General features: G+C 47.0%; 1 protein-coding gene across 2 annotated transcripts in view; it reads right to left on the bottom strand.

Annotated features, from left to right (window-relative positions):
- The window catches only part of LOC147881546 (PHD finger family protein), a 59,849-nt gene that overhangs the window by 24,286 nt on the left and 17,530 nt on the right, over nucleotides 1-18,033 (bottom strand). For both annotated transcript variants that reach the window (XM_087402312.1, XM_087402311.1), the window contains exons 6-12: nucleotides 16,435-16,853; nucleotides 15,901-16,301; nucleotides 15,222-15,790; nucleotides 14,891-15,112; nucleotides 14,687-14,740; nucleotides 2,147-2,218; nucleotides 1,866-2,009 (exon numbers count right to left, since the gene is read on the bottom strand). In XM_087402312.1, the coding sequence (XP_087258438.1) occupies nucleotides 1,866-2,009; nucleotides 2,147-2,218; nucleotides 14,687-14,740; nucleotides 14,891-15,112; nucleotides 15,222-15,790; nucleotides 15,901-16,301; nucleotides 16,435-16,853 (1,881 nt within the window). The remainder of the gene's footprint in view (nucleotides 1-1,865; nucleotides 2,010-2,146; nucleotides 2,219-14,686; nucleotides 14,741-14,890; nucleotides 15,113-15,221; nucleotides 15,791-15,900; nucleotides 16,302-16,434; nucleotides 16,854-18,033) is intronic.

An 18,033-nucleotide genomic window follows, 5' to 3' on the forward strand; every position in this document is an offset into this window, starting at 1 on the left:
AGTGAATGAGATCAAGACAGATGAGGTTGGCAACCGTGCAAAGGTTGTACAAAGAAGGGAACCAGGGTCCATGTAGGAATAATCCATACATGGTGTTGTAAATAGACAGTACTAATAAAGCCCTCGAGGACAACTAGAGAAGTACCTAGGTCGCATAGATCTCTATCAAACTTGATGACGATGGCTTGAATAGACAGAGTGGATGGCAATGAGAGCACCTGGGAGGAGCTTGTATTGGGCCTGATGGCAAAGGCTTCAGCAATCGACCTCAGCAGAGGGTTTCTGTCAGCAATGAGCAAGCATGAGAGACAAGGGCCCCTTTTTCCCCTTTGGGGTCTCCCAAAGGTAGCTTGTCATTTGACGAGCACCACGATCACTCCACTAGTCTGTCTACCCAAGTCAAGAGTAGAGAGGAGATACCTATGGTCCTCGTGTGAGTCAACGAGAGTGCCTGTCTATCGTGTCGTGCTTGCTAGGTCTCGATTGGGTCATGTCTGGTGGGTGCCGGGAGCAATGGAACGGAGATGGAATGCAAGGGAGAAAGCAGTAGCTAAAGGAACTGACGTGTACTTGCAAAAGCATAATGTGAAAGTACAAGAGATGGCCCAATGTCTGCCGAAGTCAAATAAGGACGAAACTGTCCTAAGTGTACTAGGTGTCCCAATAAGACTAGTGTCCTAGGAGTAACTAGCCTACAAGGCCATACAAATAAGACTGTGATTCAATAGGACCAGGGAATAGCTATAACATCTCAACCAAGCTAGAGTTAAACCAAATCTTAACAAGGCAAGGTGGAGAATGGGAGCAGTCTCCTCTCAAGCATAGTTGCAAACAAGTGAGCATTGGCCGCTCAACAAGTCATAAATTTCACACTCCGCTTGGTGAGTTGCAAGCTTTACACCCACTTGGAGTTTCGCACTCTCGCATTTAATGACGTATGGAAGTTGATAATGGGATACAAAACACAAAGTCATGAATGTCCCATGCTGTTATCCTGAATTTGAAAAATCAAACTAAAAAATCACATGTTTTCTAATTCCTAGTTGTTGGTTATTTGAAGAGGGTTATGATGTAGCAGGCGGGAGAAGAAATATTATATAAATCTACAGGTATTCTATTATGCCCACATTTGTTACGACTAGGGTCAGCAGGCAAACGTTTGCATGCGATTATGCTCTCAAGTGCCTCTACAGGCAATCTGTCTGTCACTGAAGCGGATCATGTGGTGGAGGCAGCAGTTTGAAATACAATGTGAATGTGTTCTTGCTGTGTGACATATCAAAAGACCAGACAGCAATGCCCAAGGCAGGGTGGGCTGTTATACCCAGTTGCCTGCCATTTATTCCCTTGCATGTCATGATAGCCTGTATGATGGCATGGCGGTCAACATTTCCAAAATGTCTTGTTCCCTAACTACTCCTGAAGATAAACATACGTCATGCAAATGTATGTAAATACTGAACAAGCCTCCCTTTGAATTTGGAGGCCACAGAAGTTTACATACACAGCACAAAATGATAATTACAGACTTTCAAATATAATTATGTAAGAAACTCGTAGGCACACTCCTCCAGCCTGGGTGGATTGATTGACAGCATAGCACAGTATGAAAAATATAGAATTATATCGCCTTGTCCACATATACCTTTGTAAGACTAGAATATACCCGATCGTACAAGTTTTGTTTTTTTGTTGTTCTAAAGTCCAAAAATCTACATATATTTGAAAATCTGTTGAAAAGTCGTTTAAAAAAGTTCCGCTTCCACAAATATTTGAAAATCTGTTGAAATATCATTTAAAAAGTTATGCTTCCAGCAGAACTTTATGCATTCTAAAGAAATAATTATTTGGCTAAGATTGAATACCTTCGCCCTTTGATGGGGGCTATGCCTTTCACAGTAAGCACGATATTGGACTCGTTCACGAGGGCTGCATTTTACACTCATAAAGAGACCCGAATCTCTAGCACACAAAGGGTGGAATGACCCATGACAATGTCCAAAACTGCACTGCAAGTGGCATGAAATATGTCAAAATACACGCATTACTTGACACTTGACAAAAGTGTACATATCCCCAGATCTTGTAGCTGGCATAAATACCTTCTCTTTATTTCCATCTCTTCTAACAACCAATAAACACTCACCCTCAAACAAGCACCCTGCTGCTGGTGGCAAATGCTACATTGCTGTAAAAACCTCTCCATTGGAATCGATTTCTGCATTGAACAATCAGTTATCAATAACCATAGTGCAAGTGTAGTATGCCCCTGTGATTTTCAAACTGCTGGCATTTTATTGGACAATGCAATAAAAGAGAAGCTAATAGCAAAAAATCATTGTGTGATTAACACTAATCCGCATCCTTAGATTGAAATTGTACACTGCATCTAAAGAAATTTTAAATGCATCCCACGGCCAAGAAATCTTTGCCACCATAAGGATCATCTCTATAGCAAAACCTAGACCTGTCCATAGTAATAAAATTTTACAGTCAATCATAACGAGGCTTGCCAATAGCATTCATTGATGATAAAAGAGATCTGTGTAAAGGGACGAACTGCAAACTCTGCATGCGGAGGCACCTCTTTACAACAGCATCATGACCTCTAACCTTTCAGCTCCAACCCACATGGACTCTCTAGGATCACTTCCCCAAAAGCTCCCACGTATAGCACTACTACTCTGACCAAGGAATCATATAGAAGGGTCTTCATGTTCACAGGCTGAAAAGCATTGTCTATCCAACTTTAGCCAATGAAGCATGTCCTCAGGTCAGTTTGACTTGCAGACAATTTCATGCTAAATCCCGGTCCTGTGAAGATGCTAAATCCCGGTCCTATAAGATAAGATGAGCTCCAGGACAGAATCAAATGCCTTGTGGAAGTCAGGAAGAGCAATAAACATGTTGCTTCTGGTGTAGGGAAGGATGACACACAGCATAGTTGGGATAAATGGGGATAGATTAGGGCTGCCATGTGGGCACCAATCTGGTAGTCACATGGCAGCGCATAGCTATCCTTTGATTTTAGGGCAGTGGAAGGGGCCTGAGGGCTGGGGAAAGACCAGCAAAACAGCAGCAAATAAGCAGGGCTAGTGCTATTTATAGGCCCAGCAAACACAGCAGTAGCACTAGAAGAGCACAAATTGGGGCAGAGAAAAGGAACACAGGCCTGTCAGCTTGCCACGTGGCAGGCCGGCAGGCTGACACACTGGTTGGCGGATGATTCTTGTGACATTTGCAGAGTTTATGAGATGGTGACTTTGTGGATAAACCTGTTAATGCACGTAGAAGCCAGCATTTTCATAATCAGGAACTACTGTACCGTAGGTGGTTGGTGCTGCAGGAACGAATCTGCATTCGAAGATGGTTTGCCGGTAAGAAGCCGGACGGACCTGGAAGAAGAACAGCTGCAGAATATAGTTTGAGCTTCTCCATGGGAGGTGAGGGAGAACCTGCATTGATACGTGGGCATCAGCCAACAATGGGTTGGTGAGAGGGAATGTTGGAATAGAATGGACCCGTGAGCCGCCATATGAGGGATAATGAAATACAGCATAGATTGGGATGAAGGGGGATGGACTAAGCTGCCTGCCACATGGGCAGTGTTAAAAAACTCAAATCCCACCAGAGGGTATCCTGCAGTGAGCCGCCATATGAGGGATAATGAAATACAGCATAGATTGGGATGAAGGGGGACCTAAGCTGCCTGCCACATGGGCAGTGTTAGAAAACTCAAATCCCACCACAGGGTATCCCGCAGTGGATGACTGATAGATAGCCCAAGAATTACACGTGGAAGTGTTTCACTGTGGAATCAAGCTTCAGTTTGTACTTCACAACATTCATGTGTATGTGCAGACTAGCAAATAGTCTGTGCTCAAAGACAGATATAGAAGCAACAGTTTATATTTCCATCCATTCACAAACTGGACAAGATCGAATACCAAAAGGTTCTCCTACTATATGCATGGCACCTCGAGATCTCTGAGTCCATGCGCTCCACTGAGCATATGTAGACTCACTGTCCAAAGGATATTTCCACCTTGTTGTCCGGAACCTCAGCCTAGGTGGGCTGCCACTCAAGCTCAGTCTACAACACCTTCAGGGTCACCCTCACCTCCTCTGTATATGCCCAAGGCTTCCCTTCTTGCTGCTCCTGTCTGCTCTCTAAGCGCTGCTCTCTAAGCGCTGCTTTAGAAGATGAATAATGAGGTCTTGGGGCCTCCCTTTTATAGGGCGAGGATGCCCCTCAAAATGACCGACCCAGAGGGGCACATACCAACCCCTCTAGGGCCATCTGCAGGGCCGAGGGCATTATGCCACTGGCCAGGCCCCTTTCAGCCCTATTTCAGGGCCTATTGCAGGCCTGAGTCCTGCCCAATACCTGCACCTATATGCCTTCATGAATCCGCATCTGATCAGGCCTTGACAAGGCACCAACCAGACTGCCAAAGCTCCGTACATGTACCTACAGCACCCCGTACTGCTGATGACATCATCGCAGCTTCCCACAGCATCTGCGCAGACTAGCCTCCAAGGCACCCAGCATACTCCAGGTACCTCCATGTATGTGCTGCCCACATGGCAGCCCCATGCTTCTCTTCTCTCTGTGGTCCACCCCCCTGATGCACTCCTCATATGGGGGCTGACAAGTGGGGAGGTGACCATTCATATTCCAATCCCCCCCCCCTCTCACCAACCCATCTTGGCCCAACACCAATCCATCGATGAAGATGCTCCAATAACTCCCTTGTCGTAACCCTCTGGAACAGTCTGGTGTTGTTGTAGTCTTTCTCTGGCCTTTCAACCAGTGGCTCCTACTCCGCTAGGTCCAGTTCCGCTTTTGCACACCAGTCTGGTACACAAGTCTATATCTAGCAGCACCTAATGGCACCACCACCTTCAGTCACGAACCCACTTCTGAACTCGAGTTCTCCACGTACCAGCATCCTCCAACTGTCCCCCTCATGATGGGTGAACAGCCTGAAGTTCTCTAGGCACCAAGCTCACTAATATAGCTCTAAGGAAGCATTCCTAGCAATAGCCTTGCCATCCTGATCGAGCTCGTCCTTTGACGAACTGCCACCAGCTAATCCCGCACCGCCTTCATCTTGGTGATGTGTTCCTATACCAATTCCCCTTCATCCATACTCATGCTATACAGCTCGGTCTCGAGGTCCAAGATTCTCACCTCATTATCGAGCTCATACATATCCCTCAAAGCCGTCTAGGCCTCGAAAGAAGTATCTACCATTTGACTATGTGGCAGCACCATATCAACTGTCGTACCCACAATGATAGCCAAGGCTTCCGCATCCCGAATATGCCATGCTCTCACTACGATAGGGTTTGTTGGCATTGTCACCGCCACCAAGGTTGTTGTGGATGGAGTAGTCACGGTGGCCTAAGGTATCACCTTCATCCCCGTCGCAATCCCCCCCCAACTCCCTCAACACCAAGGGGCTCCGGACTTTCATATTCCACAACGGGTAGTTGGTCCCGTCGAGCTTGCCTGTCTCACCAAAGTTTGGGATCAGGAATCTATTGGCCATGATAATGAGCTGCACAAGGGGCATGGAAAATCTTACAGAATCTCTGTGAGACCAGGAACACAAGGAGGATCATCATGCTTCAGAACAACTATTCAACCTGCATATAGATGAAGGAGAGTCAGCCCACAACTTCCTTGAAGATCCTTAGGAATCAATTCAGAGCAATTTGATCACAAGGTGGACAGTAACCAATTGCCATGTTCTTGGTCAGAAGCTTTCGAGAGGCTACCGAGGGGTGGTGACGACTCTCATCATTGGAGAATAGACGAGGCCAATCACATTCAAGAAATTGGGTTCATCGTTGCTTCAAGAGGAAGCTCAAATGAAGTTGTACGATAGAAAGGAGGATGAAGATGGTGACGAGAAGGCTCTCATAGCTAAAAGCAAGAGTGGCAAATGGAAGCCACCAAAAAAGAAGGATGACAAGAATGACAACAGGACCACTCTTGATAGTGAAAACAAGAAGAGGAGGAACCAGAAGAGATGCTTCTATTGTGATATGCCTAGAAATGTTTGCCAAAGATTGCAAAAAGAATAAGGCAGACAAGCAAAAGGAAAACCAACATCAATGTGGTAAGAAAAGAACTATTCTTAGTGACAACAACATGTCCCACTTTTGATGGGGTGTTGGTGTGGGCTGGGGCTTCCGGTTTGTCCTACTGTGTAGCTTCACTATTGTGGAGCGGCGAGGGCGGAACTGAAGAAGCGGGGCTTGGTCCACACAGCGGAACTACCGCCGTTTGGCCACCATTGGTGAGAGAAGCAATCCAGGTGCGCCAGTCAATTTGACAATTTACAGCATAGGGTTTGCAAACCTAGCTATGACAGTGTTTGTGTGGGACATCGACAAGTGGAGCACAGAGCTAGACTTTGTAGTGGAGGATGGAAGGTGTTGCTCAGCCATGAGATCTAAGAATCAATCCACTACCACTTGCACATATAAAAGGGCTCCCTCGGAGATGGAGCTTGAAGTCACCGAGGAGAGCATGTGCACACTCACACAAAGGCATGGATGAAGAGGATACTTCTGAGAGGTACATAGCCTAATAGCAAGCATCACCAAACCAAGTCTCCAAGGTACGTATCCTCAATATATCATTGGAGATTTAGAAGATTGTTTTGAGAAAAGTGTTTATACAAGTGCTATCTGTTGGATGGAGAGTTGAAGGTGAAAGCCTTTCGTAAAGACAAAATGAGATCCCTCATTGCAGAGGCTTTTGACGCCTGTTGCAAGATCACTCCTGAGATTAGAGACAAAGATTTCGACAAGTTTGAGATGCTGATCCAAGGTAGCGATCACGAGGCTTCTTCAAGCAAGCCGAATTGCACGATCAGATGATGATTCTGTCAAAGCCTTTATGGCGGAGACATGCAAGGAGAAGTAATCGTAGTCATGGAAGATCGATGGATGGTCTAGACCAGGCACCACAAGGATCTCACTGCACAGACCCAAGGATCTTTGGTACCTCGAAGGGTTGGGTTTGACCAGATGATTCTGGACCAAAAATTGTACTGGTGTTTCAGAATAAACCCTGTTGTTCGTGAAAGATGCAGAAAAGTTCCTTGAGATATTGAAGACCAGATGAAGAAGACACCCTTGGCTTGGAGCGGTTCTCTAACAAATCTTTTAAAATTTGAAAGAGCTGATGGAGCGGTTCTTATCCTAACTTGGAGCGGCTCAAGAAAGTTGATAATAGTAGAAAAACTTGTTTATGCTAAAGTCTCAAACTATTTTAAAAACTATCCACTTATGCCAAAGGAAACAATCTAGTTTGGACACTGACATAAATAAGAATGACAAAAGCCAACTCCATAACTTATGTGAAGCAACTCAAATGATGTCAACCTTACCACAACATTAAAAATGTGTGATTAAGGAAAAATGTGATGTGGCTGTACGGAGCTGCAAATGGCCTGCAACAGACCCAGAAACAAGGCGGGGAGAACAGCACCAAAGTGGCCAGAAGGAGGGCTGGTTGGGGGCTGGTTGGAGCCAGCCACCAGGCCCGGGATGGAACAGACCCGGGATGGAACAGACAAAGGGGCTGGGCCCCTGCATGCAGTGAAGGACCAAAGGCCTGGCTTTGTAATCCCACAGGTTGGTGGGGAGGCAGGTTACAAGTCGGCCAGGCAAGTCGGCTACAGGGCCTAGAGGCGCCTAGAAAAGAGCACCGGGGGGGGCTGGGTCAGCCAGTAGACCCTCATGGGTCGGTTATTTTGGGCATGGAGTCGGCCATCAAGGACCTGCTGGTCGGTGGGTTTTGTGGGGGCATCTGCCCCTATAAAAGGGCCCCCTTGGGGCCTCATCACATCCCTGGAGCAACCATTTGAGTAGCAGTTTGGAGATGTAGTTGCCACACTTCCAGAAGGACAAAGAAGGTTGAGGAGCTGCAGATAGCTCTCGCTATAGTGTCAGTTTCGTTTTCAGCTCCAGCCTCAGCTCCCTCTATCTCTATCTCTACTTCGACTTCAGTCCCCACTTCAGGCCCAGCTCTAGTTCCAGTCTCAGCTCCCTCTACATCTACGATCAGTGACATACTCATGCCCATGGCGCCGGTTGTTGTTCCCTTCCCCTCTTCTCCTGTTACAGCTCTCGCACAGCTTATGACCCCTACTTCGGAGGTGTCATACACTGTGCCGCATTATGCTTCACTCTCCCCTCTCCCTCTCAGTCAGCCCACCCTCCCACACCCCGTTGGGACTGCCTCATCCATTCCACTGTCATCTCCGTTCCTCACTCAGTCACCGTCCAGTTTCCGGACTCAGTCCCACTCTTTCATGCCACAGTCACCACAGTTTCAGCATGGACATGGTTGGGCTGATACACCAGAGGCCCGTGAGACCTTGCTCACGGAGATACATAGTTTCCGTGAGCATGAGATGGAGCTGACTCGACACACAGTCACCACAGTTTCAGCATGGACATGGTCGGGCTGATACACCAAAGGCCCGTGAGACCTTGCTTACGGAGATACATAGTTTCCGTGAGCGTGAGATGGAGCTGACTCGCTTCGCACGGGAGCAAGTCAACTTCAACCAGGAGCAGAGCCGCATCATACAGGAGCAAGCTAGGGCCATGCGGGAGCAAGTGGGTCTTATTCAGGGACTCAAACAGGATATCATGCAGCTCCGACAGGAGGTCACAGCCATACACACTGAGCACAGGATAGAGAGGGCATGGCGGGTGGGGAGAGATCCCAACCGAGAGCAACCCCTGATCATACGATTCCATGACACTCAGGCACGACTTTCAGCTCTACGACGCAGGTCAGTCCTTCGAGATCAGCCAGCGATCTCTATGGATGAAGACCTCACACCTCTACAGGTTGAGGAGAGGTGCTATTTGCTGCAACAACGGGATCAGGCCCGGAAGGAGGGGAAGTGGGCAATGGTACGAGAGGGACGACTTCTTACAGGCCCCCGTAGGGCACCTGCCCCCTCCGCTACATAGGGAAGCGGGGTCTATGAGACTCAGATATCCGAGACCCTGTCCTTCACCATTTGGAACTGTAATGGTACCTTATGGTCAGAACCAGGGAACTTCTCGAAATCCTATACAGGCCACGACATAGCCTTCTATACAGAGACACATCAGAGTCCAGAGCGCCCTCTTCCAATAGTCAGCGGATATACATGGGAGTCTGCCTACAGAGATGAGACGAGGGGTACAGGAGGAGGTCGAGGTTCAGGTGGAGTTGCAGTCCTTTTCAGATCCACACTTCGGAAGATCATTTCAGTAGAGCAGAGAGATACACATTCCATCTTTCTTTGGATCGGGATACGACACATGGACAGCCGGGATCTGTTTGTCGCAGTTTGCTACTTCCCCACGGAGACCTCCCACTTTGCCAGAGATATTCGAGGTGATGATGAGAGATCCCCATTTGCTGCCCTTTATCAGTCCCTCGTTGACTTTTCTAGCCATGGAGAAGTCCTTCTAGTGGGGGACTTCAACTCGAGGACAAGGGCCCGCCAGGTACCACTTCTTGACTTCAGAGATGATTCTACTCTATTGGCAGATGTTGACCTTGAGGAGGCAGGTATGCTACGGGTTTCAGCTGACAGGCGAGGTCCATTCTCATCTTATGGGCAGGCCCTATTAGACCTAGGCAGGATACATGATCTCATTATCTATAATAGTCTTGACAGATGGCCCGCTTCAGGTGGTTTCACATGCTTTCCACATGGGGGGGGCTCCAGTGTTGTTGATTACATCATGGGATCCCCTGTCTTCACATCTCGCATTACTGACTTCACTGTAGCACCTCTCCCCCCAGGGGCTGATCATACATACCTTTTCTTTCGCATCTCCACCTCCCTTCGCACAGCATCTTCCACCCCACTCAATGCTTACTCCACCTACCACGATATACGCTTTGATAGGGATCACTCACCTTCTTACTCTCGCCGTCTGTGCATACTTCTCGCTTATATTGACTTCATACTCCTTCTAGAGGATCGTGCTGCCCTTGTCACCCGCTCACTACACGAGGCTGCCATTCACGCTTTTCCCCACACCACCCGCTCCACCCGCCCACCACCCCCTGAAACTATACCCTGTAATAGTTGGTACGATGATGAGTGTAAGGCCTTACGCGTCAACTCAGATTCGGAACCAAAAACAGTCTTCCAAACGCACCAGATACGCTACGTGAATACCGTAGACTGGTACGAAGGAAGAAACTAGACTTCATTCGTCGAAACGAGGAGGAGCTACTGAACATTTTGTTTAGTAACAACTCTAAGGACTGCTGGCAGAGATTTCTAGAAAGACGGTCCCCTCCGCCACTCACTGACACCCAGATCTGGTTTGATTATGCACGCACACTTTATGACATCCCAAATCAGCCAGTCCCTAATCTCTCATACATGCCTCGTCCCACATCCTGCACCCTCTTCACTAGAGGAGGGGTAAAGGATGCCGTAATGAAACTTCATAATGGCCGAGCGAAGGATCATAAGGGGCTATGCACTGAGGTCATTGCATATGGGATTAACCTCCTAGCCCCGATCTTAGCAAAGCTTTTTAATGAAGCGGTTTGTTTGGGATTTCCACACACTTGGACCATTAACAACACTATCTCACCCATCCACAAGGCAGGGGATCCCATGAGCCCAGAGAACTACAGGACTATTATGATTGGACATGTCATGTCCAAGATTTATGCATCAGTACTTGACTCCGAGGTTAGCAGACTTGCAAAGTGTCGAGGACTTAGAGCAGCAGGACAAGCCGGTTTCCGGCGTGATCATGGAACCATGGACCACATTCTCACGCTCAAATGTATCATCGAGGAGACGAGGTCACGGAAGCAGAGGGTTTATTGTTGCTTTGTGGATTTCCGCAAGGCATTTGACACGGTCTCGAGAGCCCGCCTCATACGGCGCCTACAGGATTTGGGTTATGACCAGGAGATCATTTGGGCTGTCATGGCACTTTACGAGAGAGTTTCTGGTAGAGTTTAGGCAGGATCCGGGTGGACAGACAAGATCATGAGTACCATCGGGATCAAACAAGGGTGTCCTTTGTCGCCTACCTTGTTTGGCCTCTACATTGACGAGCTTGAGATAGTAATGCAGACACAGGGGGGTGTAGGTTGCTCTCTTGCGGGCACACTGATCCAAATTTTGCTCTATGTAGATGACGTGGCTCTCTTGTCTTCCTCAGCAGAGGGGCTTCAGAGACACCTAGACGCACTACAGTCCTTTTGTGGGTCCCATGATTTGAAGGTCAACCTGGGTAAAACCAAGGTCATGATCTTCAATACATCTCGAGCCATCATGCGTCAGGAGCAATTCACATTTGCGGGGTCATCTGTTGAGATAGTTTCATCATACACTTATCTTGGGGTTATCTTCTCCGGACTGAGGTTCACTATGAGACCCACGATGCAGGCACGCTTGAGTAGAGGGTATGCCTCACTGGCCAGGCTAGAGATGCACTGCTTCCACTCGCACTTTCAAGATCCATGCACCAAGGGGTTGCTTTTTTACTCCTTAGCTCGCCCAACGGGGATGTACGGCAGCCCTTGTTGGGGGCCAGACTTGTCGGATACAGAGTGGGCCCGTGTGGAGCAGCTACAGGTTCTCATGTTATCACAAATGATTCGTGGTAAGTCATCCGTTCCTCACCAGATCATTCAGGCTGAGTTTGGGTCACCCCCTTTACAGCTAGATGCTGCATTTCAGGTCATCACATATCTGTACCGAGTTAGGGAATATGGGGATTATACCTCGGGGCGTAGCAGGCTACCATGGATAGCTCTATCCTCTTCTATGGCACTTGCAGCAGGAGGAGATCAGAGGTGCTGGTATGCACGTACAAAGAGATGGTTTGAGCGACTGGGGCTCCACATGGATAGACTACCTCCCTTCCAGTATAGCATGGATGCTCCGTTCTCTCCCCTCTTATCACACGAGGTCAACCACGTTATCCGTGAGGATCTACTACAGCTACACACTTTTCGAACTTGGTTAAAACCGAGTGAACTCCCAGTGAAGCTTAGCTTCTACAGAGATCACTTCTTACATATCACAGCGGAGGGTTTCATTGACCCACCAGGATACACACACATTCACCTACCCCACTCCGGGTCAGTTCCGGGTCTCTTCACACAAACTTCGCATCGAGAGCGGCAGAGCAGAGCGACTACCCAAGGAGCGGCGCATATGCACACTGTGTGACATACAGGAGGTTAAGACAGAGGAGCATTTCATCTTCAGGTGTCCTATGTACTATGAGATCCGAGGACGTTTCCACTGCCTCTTCAGGAATAGTTATGGGATTTTAGCCCGTTTCCTCTCCTACCCAGACCAGCGGTGTTTGGCAGGTTTCATTCATGAGGCACTTAGACACCGCGAGAGGATACTCCGAGCACGGAGACAGGAGCAGACTTCTTCCTCGCTTGATCCCTCTCAAAGCTCTATCACGGAGTTCTTTCAGCTAGATCACATGGACCCCAACAAGACGAGGCCTGGACATGACCGTGACCCGGAGCCCGTGACCCGACAGCTCAGACAGAGGGTCGACACACAGATCACACTTGGAGACATCCCCTCCTTGTTAAGAGTCGGAGCCCGACCGACGGGGGTCACAGTAGCCCTGGTTAGACGCAGAGCTACGACCAGGAGACGTGCTACGACCGCACCTCTGAGTGGCCAACAACACTCTATTGCCGACTTCATGCCTCCACTGCCTCATCCATCCTGATATCTTGCTGTTGCTGGGGATGATGATGATATTGATGATGATGCTGAGATTGATATATAGTCGACCATCGACATGACTATGTTGTACTTAGGACTTAGTGCTGCCATTCTGCATTTTTGCATTTTTTGCATTTTGCATTTTGCATTGGTATGGATGCTCGTTTAGTAGCTCCACTATCACAGCTCGTTGTATCAGGATTTTCACAGTTTCATAGACCCATCGGTCTTTCGAAGACTAATAAAAAACTTTCTTTCTTTCTTTCTCATTGTAAGCTGCCCACCTAGGCTGTACAGCAAGGTGGAGAGATCAGACACGGAGACTAAGGTCTACATATGCTCATCAAAGAGCACATTGTAAGTTGTAACATGCAACGGTTAATGATCATGTAATGCGCAGCAAGACCTTCTTTAAACCTTTGTGTGAGGTGTATATGCATGCACCAAAAGAGAGACACAGAGAGAGAGAGAGAGTAGGGTTAGAGAGAGAACGTAGACGACACTAGATTGGGTCCCATACCCACTGAGGGGGCCCCTCCCCAAATGGGGAACAATTTACTTTATACTTGAAGAACTGCAAAAGAATACAACTGACACTCCTTCAGAGAGCTCGGAAGGCAACTCTGAGGATGACCCTTCGATACGGAGGGCTGACCCACAAACGCCTGAGAAGCAACCCAGATCTCCACCAAGACCACGCTGCCCACACGGAAGATGTGGACCCTTGTGCAAGGCTATTGAAGAGGCTTGTGCTGACTCCCGGCTGCATGAGTGTGAGGGATGAAGAGAAGACGGAAATCTAAGCTATGGAGCTTGAGAGATCTATATGAAAGCTGAGAGAGATGGAGCTAAGGCTGACCAGCAAGTCGGCTGGTTGGAACTTGGGCCCATTTCCCCACTAATTACCGCCTAGGGAGGGGCACACGGCAGCCTACAAAGGCAGCCCTTCCCCAGCCCATTCTCCCATGATGAGGAGCTCACTTGGTCCAGCTCTTTGGGGGGCCTTCTCGGCTCCTAACCTAGGCTGATACCTAGACCTCTCTAGAACCCTAAGATGGAAACACTAACCAGCGGTCTCCAGGGTTATGATCTTGGGACTATCATTTGTAATTAATCATTAGTTGGAAAGCTATCATAACTCAGTTGACACTCAATCATTGAATATGGTCTTGGGACTATCATTTGTACTTAATCGTTAGTTGGAAAGCTATCATAACTCACTCGACACTCAAGATTAGTAATATTCATCACTATAAGTGGAAGCTAAGTCCTCCAATCTGGAGTGCTCTTCCTCTAGGCTACTGCATTCAAGGGGCTGTCCCATGAACAGGCCGACGTCTCCCTTGCGCCAATGATGCTCTGGGATCATGAGCCGCCAAAAGGAAGGCTTCTGTTGACTAAGATCTGCAGTTCATGCTGGCGTTGCTGATAGTGAGCTGGTGCTCACGCTGGATCACAAAGCTTGTCCTAAATTAACCTACTCGAACGGGCCTCTTTCCTCCATGTGAATAACACTCACAAAACAGGCCATATATAAACAACTCAACTGATTGCTATGTAGTATTAGAGTACAAGAAGTAGGAACCATGTCCACTGCATACTAGCAGACAAGGCCACATGTAAAAACAAGAGAATTCATTGGAGCTTGTTGTGCAATAAAGCCAGCACTTAACATGGAACTGTACACAGATGAATTTCTTTTGTGCCTCAATCAGATAACTCAAATTTACAAGTCGAAAAATCTCAGGCACAGAGCAAGAGGATTAAACAAAAAACAATTCAATGAGTTTCATGAAAATTTCCATGTGAGTAAAGGCAGGAAAACCGGCCCAGCCAACAATTACATAAAATTCCAATTTCCTACTCCTCCTTTGTTTGTCCATAGACACAGGTGTATATGTTCCTGAAAGTAAAAGAAGTCCTACCACACCCTCAATAAGGCCTGTCTGATCATTTCCAACTGTTGTTTCTGGCATCCACTGCACATATGCCAACACATGGAAGTACACAATCCAATTAGTTATGACATATAGGCAAGTTTCAGCCCCACCACCCATTTTCCTAGCAAAATCATAAAGAACGATGACCTTAACCTTGCACAAATAACATGAATAGCATCTAACTCTTACCTGAGCACAGAAGACATGAGCCCAGCCACCATCAGTTGATCTTTTAAAAGCTCCCGAGTGACCAAAACATAAAGCACAGAGCACACCATGACCAGGCCTAGCTCGATCAGCAGCTTCAGGAACTCTCAAGCGTTGAAACTGTCGTATTTCAGAACAAGGCTGGCAGTACCACGTACTGACAGGTAATCTGCTAACACCATAGCAGTTTTGATGGACCGCAGCCTGAAGACCATAAAAAATCAGTCAAACAAGCGCAAACCAAAACATTCGCCAAGAGCAGACAGGTACTAGGAAAACCCAGAAAACACAATTGAACATTCCCTAATGATACCTTGCACCGCTGGCATATGATGATCTGATTCAGGTCAGAACAATCTTGAGAACTGCAAATGTCACATGAAGCTAGGTCCTCTCTTAATTCAGAAATAGGTTGGTCACCAATATCATTGAAGTCTAACACCTTTCCATCAATTCGGCTTTCCAAGAATGCTTTTTCACGCGATGAAGCTTGGGAAGTAGTTGTCTGGCCAACCCCAGAATTCACATTAAACGGTTTTGGCATGGCTGATGCTGCAAAATTTTCTGGCATGCAAGGGGTCGCAATAGCAGTTTGTCCAGGTTCACTCAAGAAGTCTTTCACAAAACATGGTGTACCATCATTAATAGAACCTCCTGAACCATCCCTTCTCAATGAACCTAGCCGGGGAGATGCAGCTACAGCTGCAGCTGCAGCAGCCGAGACAGCTCGGGCTTCTTTACTCCGCCTCTCCTTCCTACCTTGCTTCTTTGCTTCTCTCACATCACTGAGATACTCGTTCACCAACATCAAATCCTTAGAATTTCTTTTAGATGCTCGCATGTCATCTGACAAGTTTGTAATGACTTTCAAAATAAGTCGCTCTGTAAATTGGCAAGTCCACAGTAAAGAAGTTAGTCAATCTACATGATTCTCTATACATATCAAAAAGTCCACTAGAACATGTCGCAAAATTTGCAAGAGTTTGGCATACCACAATGATAATGAGTTTCCTCTGCGCATACAATCAACTTCTCCTGCAAAGCAAGGATTTCCTCCTCCAGCTCATCCTCAGGTGCCATATCTAATATACCTAACTTCCTGGCATGCTCTAGCTGCTCAATCTGACCCTCATAAGAGTCAGTTATCAAGACACCCACAGGATTCGAAGCTAGCTCATTTCTATCAACGGAGCTTGCTAATTGGCTGTCCTGGGCATCTGGAAAAGGAGATGCATGAACAATGAGGTTGTCTGACTGTCGAAAGACCTCTGGCGGCCTTCTATAACAGGCATTATGTGTTACACCTCCTTTCTCAATTGTGCTCTGTTTCACTTCCTTAAGTCTCTTCCATATAAATGGGTGCACATTGAGGGGTGCAACTTCATTCTCTAACCTGCATTGCAATACAAAAACAAACTTCCAAACTCAAAAGTAGAACAGCATACAAGCATATAGAACAAGTAAATTTGAAATGCAATAACTGTGACTTAAAATAGTTTCCGTAAATTGGTGTGCATCGACTTTACCTCAACACTGAACATCCTTCGGGCATCAAAACATGTTCCTCGTATGGAGTTTTCAACCCTTGCACATTGTGTCTGTCATCTGCTGGTGCAGTATGGACAAGATCAGACATAATACCAACACTTCCCAGCCGTGTATCTACAGTGTTTGCAAAATGAAACAGATCATTTGAATCAGATGTAGTCTGTTCAGAAATCTCAGATCTCATTGAGCAGCAATTTCCATGACTGCCCATCTTCCAGCCTCTGTCTGAAGTACCTCCATGCTTGGTACTGCCATCCTCTTCACGAACCTTACTAGATATTGATGTGCTTGCATGTGCTAAATTACAGGACGCTTGCTTCATGCCACCTCCTTCCTCAGAAACCTGACCCATTGGAAGCTGATCTTCAAGCCTGTGGTTGGTCAACTTTTGCCTACCCTGACCAGCACCAAATTGCACAGATCCAGCACTTTGTCACCAACTATTACACTCAAAAGAAAAACCAGAGAAATAGAGATTTAATGCACAAAAACCCATTCAATGGTCTATAATGTGAATTCTCCAAACTTTGGAAGCTTAATATGTTGAGACAACCATATTCTTGAACAACCCACAGACTATGTATATATGATGAAACCACAATCAAACCACGCATGGCTATGCACAAGCACAACATGCAACAAAATGACTGCTGCCTCTACACCCTCCCCCTATGCAAACACATAACAACCGGGGGTGCTTAACTAGCCCATTGTTGGCCCCCAAGAGCAACTATTTATAGCAAGAAGTGCAACACTTAAAGTTATGGATGGCAGTTTTGGTAGCTCAAATCCAAAATCTCGAGGGCCCAGAAAGCAACTCAAGGTAATACAAACCGGAAAGCCCTTCCCTATTACTCCTCAATCGGCCTCTACAATCAAGGAGCTTGTTCAAACCGAAATACAAACAATCAAGTAGTGAATGTAGAGGTCGACTTTCAGGCTGAGATTAAGGAGCATGAAGCTAAGTGCAACAATGCACTAAAGATCAGGATAGGAGACCTTCCTAAAGGCTGGTTCAACGAGGAGGATACGTTCAGTGCAACTCTATTACAAATCAAGGCAGCCACCCCTAGCATTGAATGGTCGGACGAAGATGAGAACAAAACAAGTTCCACAACTAAAGTCTAATATCCACCACTCTAGAGTGGCATGCCGTAATTACAACACATGGGATATACAAATCAAGCTTCTTTGCCAATCCTACAAGCTGAAGCGGACCAAAATCTGGATAACTGAAGAACTTGCACGGACCTCAATTGAACCAAAAGGCAACGGAATTAGCAAAGGTCAAGGCAGCGACACTTGGATGCGCTTCTTTCTACGAGACACATGATTTGAAGGTCAACCTGAGTAAAACTAGTGGAGGTTGCATCCTACACATACTTGGGGGTCAGCCCGATCTTCGAGATGCGATCAGCACTACATGCCCGACAAAGCAGAGGATATGCTACACTTGCTAGACTTGAGTGGCAATGCTTTCTCTCTCGCTTCTAGGATCCTCAGACCAGGACTCTTCTCTTTGACTCTTCGGTCCACCCAGCTTACGCAGCCCTTGTTGGGGGCCAGACCTATTTAGG

This window comes from Dipteris shenzhenensis, chromosome 31, assembly GCF_047967505.1.
Source record: "Dipteris shenzhenensis isolate YYH24624 ecotype China chromosome 31, Dip_SZ_1.0, whole genome shotgun sequence".
Taxonomy (NCBI): Eukaryota; Viridiplantae; Streptophyta; class Polypodiopsida; order Gleicheniales; family Dipteridaceae; genus Dipteris; species Dipteris shenzhenensis.